This window comes from Theobroma cacao, chromosome 8 (assembly GCF_053813885.1).
Source record: "Theobroma cacao isolate CCN51 chromosome 8, ASM5381388v1, whole genome shotgun sequence".
Taxonomy (NCBI): Eukaryota; Viridiplantae; Streptophyta; class Magnoliopsida; order Malvales; family Malvaceae; genus Theobroma; species Theobroma cacao.
Genome location: NC_142646.1, coordinates 1,398,486 through 1,406,098, shown reverse-complemented (window position 1 = coordinate 1,406,098; position 7,613 = coordinate 1,398,486). Strand labels below are relative to the sequence as shown.

At 32.1% G+C, this 7,613-nt stretch overlaps 1 protein-coding gene across 2 annotated transcripts; it reads left to right on the top strand.

Annotated features, from left to right (window-relative positions):
* The first annotated feature begins 3,361 nt into the window (after positions 1–3,361).
* Positions 3,362–7,346, top strand: LOC18591435 (bifunctional nuclease 1). 2 transcript variants are annotated; one of them, XM_018125813.2, is made up of 11 exons: positions 3,362–3,508; positions 4,069–4,389; positions 4,530–4,700; positions 4,813–4,862; positions 4,999–5,055; positions 5,225–5,290; positions 5,438–5,512; positions 6,248–6,366; positions 6,499–6,590; positions 6,906–6,970; positions 7,085–7,346. In XM_018125813.2, exons 2-10 carry the CDS (start codon positions 4,086–4,088, stop codon positions 6,965–6,967), a joined length of 996 nt encoding a protein of 331 aa, XP_017981302.1. In that variant the 5' UTR covers positions 3,362–3,508; positions 4,069–4,085; the 3' UTR covers positions 6,968–6,970; positions 7,085–7,346. The 2 variants fall into 2 exon arrangements, with proteins under 2 accessions (XP_017981302.1, XP_007017611.1); XM_007017549.3 differs by having other exon boundaries at positions 3,427–3,771.
* The last annotated feature ends 267 nt before the right edge of the window (positions 7,347–7,613 follow it).

Below are 7,613 nucleotides of genomic sequence, written 5' to 3'. Positions count from 1 at the left end.
TTCTCTTCTCAATAATTTATTGCAATTTATTACTTTTTACGTGTAAATTAAGTTTATAAATGTAAACACTGCACAATTTATCAAATTAATTTTCTAAAAAGAAAATAATGATTTGTGTCAAAATCGATAAATTTTTATTTTTTATCTAAAAAAAAAAAAAACCAAAATCTGTTAAAAAACTTGAGATAAAATTTCTTGTCGATAGTAATGGAACTTATTTCATCAATCTAAAAAATTATTAAAAAAAGAATTAAAAGATATCGAAATGAAAAAAAAGTTTTTCTATCTTTTTCTTTTACACCTTTTATTAAAAATATATTAATATGTAAACTCTTTTAAATGCATCAATTATAAATCCAACAAATTAATATAAAATACATAATTAAAAATGAATCCAACTGTTTGACGAATTCTTTTTGAATATGGTTTTTTAATATTCTATTAAATTAAATACGATACTTTTCATGGATCCTATAAGGATAATGCTTCAATTTTGTCAAGTGTTGTTATAAAAATTTCATTCTTTTTTTTTATAAATTATTACATTTTGGGCTGATTTGGGAGTTGTGCCAACTCTGTTGTCCAAAGACAGGCTTCTCTGTTTTAGACAGAGCCCATCAGCCCACAGCTTATTTTCTTTTAAGCCCAGTAAGTATCAAGAAAAATACAAAACCCTTACAGTCAATGTCAATCGGTCAATTCATCTCATGATTTGAGAGCAAAACCTTAGAAATCTAGAAAAGAATTTCATTGATCATAATATTGGTCTCTAAATAAATAAATAAATAAAAAAGAAAATTAATACTTTCCCAGAGTTTTTATATTGCAGCAAAATCTGTATATCAGCCAGCTGGCTGTTTCATCACTAGTATGACAATTTTCCTTTCTTCTTTCATATTCGGCAACATCAATGTCTTCGATACCTGTTTCCTTTGCTTTAGCCACACAAATTTACTTAGAATAAGATATGACAGTAGACCCAAACCTATATAAAAAGGATATACTAACAACGTCTTACTATAATTTTATTCAGCATAAAAAGCCAAAAACCTATAATTAAGTTTTAAATTAATTACTAAAAATAATATTGGAGTTGCTTTCGTTGATCTTGTCACCCTTTTGCTGTTATGTTTATCTATCAATCACTTTGCAAATTCAGTAACGGTGCTAACAGCAAAGTTCTCGATTGTTGGCTCTTAATTTCCTTCACATTTTTTAAAATTTAATAACATAAATTTTTTGTTTGAATGTATGGAAACAACAATTATTTAATGAATTTAATATCTAATTATGCAAATTAATACTCTACTTTTTAGATGTTCAAATCTTTCCAACAAGATTAATTATTAAATTTATGAATCTATCAAAATGGTACGTCAATTATGTATTTATTTATTTATACTATTTAATGTCTTAATTAATATTTTATAAATATATATTTTTAAATCAAGTAAATCGTATATCAATAATTTGTAATATTAAGTATAAGTTAAATATTCTAATCAATTTTTTATTTTTAAATCTTCTCTTGATAACACGATTTAATCAAGACTTGAGTTGTCCATCGTGCTATATTAGCAGGTTACGGTTACGATGTACCGATCAACGCCTTCTGCAATTCACGAAAGAGTAATCGGATCGGATAAAAATAGCAAATCCTACAATGTATAATGACGGCTTTACCCTTTGTGCCAAATATATGATATTTTGGGAGAAGAGGCCAAAAATTGTGATATTTGTTGGAGGCAGAAGGACAGAGCCTTATCCAGATCGTCTGAGGGAATCAGTATACACGTGGCACTCTGTCTAGAATCTTTGATTCCTTCGGCCGCCGGCATTGTCGATCAGACGGCTAATCTTGACGTCACTATGAGAGCTAGGCTCTCCTCTTTTTTTTGTCCTTTCTTTTCTAAATCCGCTTTTACCCTCCTATCCATCACTGTATTACTAAAATGTTCAAAGTTATCTATGAGTGCGAGTGTCATTAAAAACAAATAGCCCTTGTTTGCAATGATCAATTTATTGTCATCCTCAACTCAAACGTTTGAAGGTATTGAGCCCTTTTATCAATTTTTAAAATTATAATAATCAAAAGCTATGTATTTTTTATTAAAATTAATTAAATTTAAATAATAAAAAATTATAAATTATATAAATTCATACAACCAAACTCTTATATTTTTCTTAATTTTCAATAAAAAATTAAAAATAATCAATAATTATTGATTTGATATTTTAAAATGCATATATTAACCCTTTCGAATTTCAACCGAACTCACTTTTTAGTGATTGTAATTGAAGCTTAATTCTTAATACATATATAAATACATGTACAAATTGTCAAAGTATGTGTCATATCAATAGCATCACATCTTGCCTTCTCTCTTACTTATTCAAAAAAGGTTGGGAAGTAATTGCAACTTATAGATGTGCCTTTATCTACCGTTAAATAATGTAATTAGCTTGCATTAATTAAATATTTGGTGTTTAGATATCTATTCAGCTATCCCCATTATTAGTGACATTGGAAACACTATTGATATTTCATAAAGCAATTTGCCATCAAAAAGTCAATGTTGAAATTTTGGTACACGAATTCATGATGAAACTTGCAGCCCCAAGCCCCAACCTCTAAAAAAAATGAAGAAAAAGAAAAAAAAGTCAAGACTATATAAGTTATAAACTTTACCCTTTCATTTTATTCGCAACATAAAATAAGTGATAATAAATTTATATTGGATGTACAATTTTTTTTTAATTGGGGGAGAGGAGATTCGAACTCTACTCTTTAAACAATAAATAATGCACCAATCAAATGCTCGGGTGCATATTGAATGTACGGTTAATATATAGGTTTCGTATAATATGAACGAATTAAATGTTATCATATTATTAATAATTAAAATTTAAAAGTAATTATTATAAAAGAATTTTTATTTTTACATGTTTATGAAATGATATTTTGCGGTTAAGTGTTAATGTAAAAATATTATATATTAACTGTATATATCAATTATAAATTTATAAAATATTTATTTTTATTTTACTAATTTTATTAGGGGGTGTGTCAAGGACACGTTTTAGAGTTACCATATTAAATTAATATTTTGTGTCAATATGTTGAAATTATCATGGACCGTTGTAATTAATACAAAAATATTATCATAAATAATATCTTTAACTAGGACAAAATCTCTAATTTCAAAGATTTCTATTTTCTAGTACTTATTAGTAAAAGAAAAAGTACTAATTTGAAAAAAAATTCAAAATTAAAACTGGTAAATTACCGAATTAAAAACCGCCAGTAAAATGCGGATAAGTAAGGAAATGGAGAACAGGAGAGAATCGTAATTTTGGAAAACAGTTCAGATGTTGATAAACGGCGTAGATTCAATGCAGTAGGGAAGAGGGAAGGGCTTTTTATACTATCCGAGAAGGAAGAAAGAAAAAAAAAAAAAAATCTCTTATCTCCTGCCAATCTCTCGTTCCTTCATCTGATCCCCACCTTGTCGGTTTGCATACTCTGCAAGCTCTCTCTCTCTCTCGTCATTTACTTTGATCTTTTCTTTTCTGTTCTTTGTTGTTTTTACTACTTTCGATTTAGATCTTTAAAGAGTCTGTTGATATCCCACATAGTAATAAATCAGGGACTTTCTTTGAACTTCAGAAGATTCGTGATTCTCGAGAAACTTGCTCTGATCGCTGATCACGAAGCGATCTTTCATTGTTGATCTGTATAGTTATAGTTCCTGTTTTGGAAACCTTTATCAGGTGTAGATTATTATCTGTAACCTTTACTTTAATCGATGCTTTAATTCTAATAAACACTTAACTTATTCTTGGATTGTAGGATCATCAATAGTCTTTGATATAGAAAGTTTTTAATCTTATTTTTGGATTGTTGCTGGTTTCTAATTTGGGAGCTCAAATAAAAAGAATAACAACTAAAAAGTAAAACTGTAAATTTCCTTTTGTAAGTATTTTCTATTTTTATATCATATCTCACAAATATAAAAGAACCTAATGAGGCATAAAGTCATCTATTTGTTTGTTTTTGTTGTGGGGTAGGTGGTGAAAGAGGAAAGATGGCTTCCTTGCAAGGACCGGTGATCTGCCCTGCTGTTCGGAGCAAACAAGTTGGTGTTTACACGCTGCCAGTGAATGGGCCTTTTCCGATGGCAAGGTTGCATAGAAGTGATATGTGGGGATATAGAGGGGTAACCGATGGAAAGAGTGAGGCGCGTGCTATTTCACGTCAACTCAAATTACGAAAGTGCAGGACGACGGTGCACTGTAGTTTCAGTTCATCATCAGATGGGAATGGAAGCATGGCTGAGAATTTCAACGAAAACGATGAAGATTATGTTAATTCTAGTGTGGTTGAAGCTGGTATGTGTATGCTAAGCTACTGGCTAATTCGTAGTAGTTTTTGTTTTTTTGTGGGTTGTTTTTTGCTACCTTTGAATATGTATTGAATTGATGATAGGTGGTAGTTATTAGCTGATGTATTTGAAACTTATCTCGTATAGTTGAGGTGAGGAGTGGAGCTGATGGATTTTCGATCAAAATGAGGGATGGGAGGCATTTAAGATGTGTTCATAACAATCCTCAAGGTGGTCATCTGCCAGATTATGCACCGCATCCTGCCATTGTGTTGAAGATGGAAGATGGGACCGGTCTTCTTCTTCCGATCATTGTTTGTATGTGATCTTACATGATATTGTTAGAAGATTTTTATTTGACGAATGTATAATTGGCTCTGTTTATTACTTCTCCAGTCATGTTTGATGTGAATTGTGGTTTTAATTGCAGTGGAGATGCCAAGTGTGTTGCTCATGGCGGCGGTGCGCAATGTCCACATTGTAGGTTATCGTTCTCTCTCCCCCATTGAGTCAGGATTGTTGTTTACCTGTCGTATCGGATCTATTGGATTCAGACTTCTGCCTTGGTTTTCTATTGAATATGAATGCTAATATATGTTTTGGCTATTGGTTCCAGGCTAGACCTACTATGTATCAAGTGGTGAAGGACATGGTTGACAAGATGGGCTACACGGTATGATTCCTTTCCTGCCCCAATCCCTCTCGCTCTTTCTCTCAAAAAAATGTTAGTATCATAATACCACTTGGATTACTAAATGCTGCCATTTCTATCTTTTGGACATGTCTATACTCCTTTAAGATCTGGATTGTGAATTTGTGATATTTATATTGTTCTTTTGCAGGTTAAGCTTGTCAGAGTTACTAAAAGAGTGCATGAGGCCTATTTTGCTCAGTTGTACCTCACAAAGGTATGTTTTTACTCCACTGTGAAACTTTTGTTGACTCTTTCTCTTTCTTGCTCACTCCATCACAATTTTAGTGCATTTCTCTGACTTGCAACTGTGGGATATTCATGTAGAGTAGACTTCCCTGACTCGTGTTGGATGTTCTCACAGGTGGCTGATGAAACAGAGTCTGTCAGTTTTGACCTTAGACCGTCTGATGCCATCAACATTGCCGTGAGATGCAAGGTATCCTTTATGTGTTATTATCTAGTATGATTGTTTTTTTTTTTTACCAAATAGTCTTTTGAAGCATTTGACTGGTAGCATTGGAGCATCTCAATTGTAACTGTTTTAGAATTACATTTGCTAGGTTCATCAGGTACTACAATCTATCATGAGAAGGTCTAAGATGGATACTTTGTTGGTCCTTTTTGAAGCATGCGACATAATGCTTTAAATTCTTGCTAGGTAGTATTTTCCAACAGCTAAAACATGTAAGATGGTTCAATAATGCTAATTGATGGCTTCAAAGGGAATGCATAAGATATGGTTTTTGACTGTCCCGAATTTCTATGCCAGTTTAATGATCGAGAATACCTTACATTATGTTAGGACATTGTCAGAATTTTTTTCTCCTTGTTTTATGTACTGGTATAACCTGGAAAAGTGGTAATGATCCTGGAAAATTGGCTTTGTCATTGTTGTTGATATGATTGCAGAAATGCTTTATCTTTTGCAGAGAATTATTCCTGTGGCTGTCTATACTTTTGCTTATTTTCTTGCCTATGATGACCGCATATTGTTTTTCTCTTTCTGGTTTTTTTTGGCCACTTAAACTACATCTTCTTTGTGAAATATGGTTTTAACATAAATTTTTGTATATCTATTTTTTGTTTACTTTCTAGGCTGATTAAATGCTAATCCAAATGTGAAAGATTTTCAGAAATATGACCTTGGAAGCCTACCTGATGTTCTCTGTAGGTACCTATACAAGTGAACAAGTACTTGGCATACAGTGATGGGATGCGAGTGATTGAATCTGGGAAGCTATCAATGCAATCCCCAGCTTCAGATGTCGTAGTAGTTACTGAACTGGACCGGTTAGTCTTAAAACAATTGGAGATGGTTTTTACCTTTTTATTGACGGAATTAAACGTTTTAACATGTGGAGGAGATTCTTGTTTTTGAATTTGAGAATCTAGAATGCGACGTGATTTAATTAATGGTTTCAGGCCAAGCGGTCAGCGTTGTCTCGATACAGAGGAGTTCAATATCGTGCGTGATTTAAATGAGGCTATTATTCAGGAACGCTACAAGGATGCTGGTACTCTCCCTTTCTCTACCCGCCCATTTATGTTCCATATTGCTTGTCGCGTAAAAAACCTAACCCCTGACCTAGAGTTGAGTTTCTTGTGGATGCTTCTTCTGCTGGCAGCTGTGTCTAATTTTGTGCATCTAATTTCAAGACACAGCTTGAATCATGATCCAAAATGAACTCTATTAACTATGTTGACTGACGTTTAATCATGTCAAGATCTTGGATCTTCTAATATCTATAAAACCATGTCTTATAAATTAGAAATGATTTATCTTTTCTTGTTAATATTAACACATGTATGATTCTGATGCTTGCTGACAGCTGAGTTGAGAGACAAACTTGGTCAGTTTCGGATTCAAAGGAACTTGAGGAAATATACATAGCAGGTGATGTTAATAACTTGAATTAGGTTGAATCTTGAAGGTGTAATTGTTCCTCGCCTGTCTCCCCCCTCCCTTCCTTTCTCCAAAACATTAACAAGTTACTCATTTTTGTCTCAGTTGTTCCTGGTGATTTAAATTGTAAATAGAAATTATTGTTGGAAGCTCTAAACTGGCAAGTGGCAACATTCACAGGAGCAATCACTTGTCTCTTCTTCTACCAATATGTATGTAACAAAGACTGTGAATATATGTACAGATACAGTTAAATATGCTGATGTAATGCTGTAGGTGTGGTTGGTTTATGCTTATCAATTTATCATTGTGCTACTTATTGTAGAACAAGACTTCCCAACAATTAACGGGTTTTATATTTAATACATTTCCAAAATGTAATATATGTTTATTATTATTGAAATTATAAAATATTTATTCACTAACGAGTTGATAATATAAAATTGATAAATGAAGGAGAAAACAGAGTTAGCGTAAGGTTGGAAGGCAAAGTTGTAAATAAAGAAGGCACGAGCTGGGTCCTATCAAAGCGTAAAGATAAAGAAAAAGATATAAAAGAAGAAACTCAAGAAACACCTGCCCTTAAAAACAGAATAAAACAGGGAATAAAGCAAATTTAAGGCGCCGACTGGAC

Excerpts from the sequence above, each read along its gene's own strand:
- LOC18591435 (XM_018125813.2), top strand. The coding sequence starts at position 4,086 with ATGGCTTCCTTGCAAGGACCGGTGATCTGCCCTGCTGTTCGGAGCAAA. Across the intron at positions 5,291-5,437 it reads CTCAGTTGTACCTCACAAAG|GTGGCTGATGAAACAGAGTC; the intron begins GTATGTTTTTAC and ends ATGTTCTCACAG. Across the intron at positions 6,591-6,905 it reads GGAACGCTACAAGGATGCTG|CTGAGTTGAGAGACAAACTT; the intron begins GTACTCTCCCTT and ends GCTTGCTGACAG.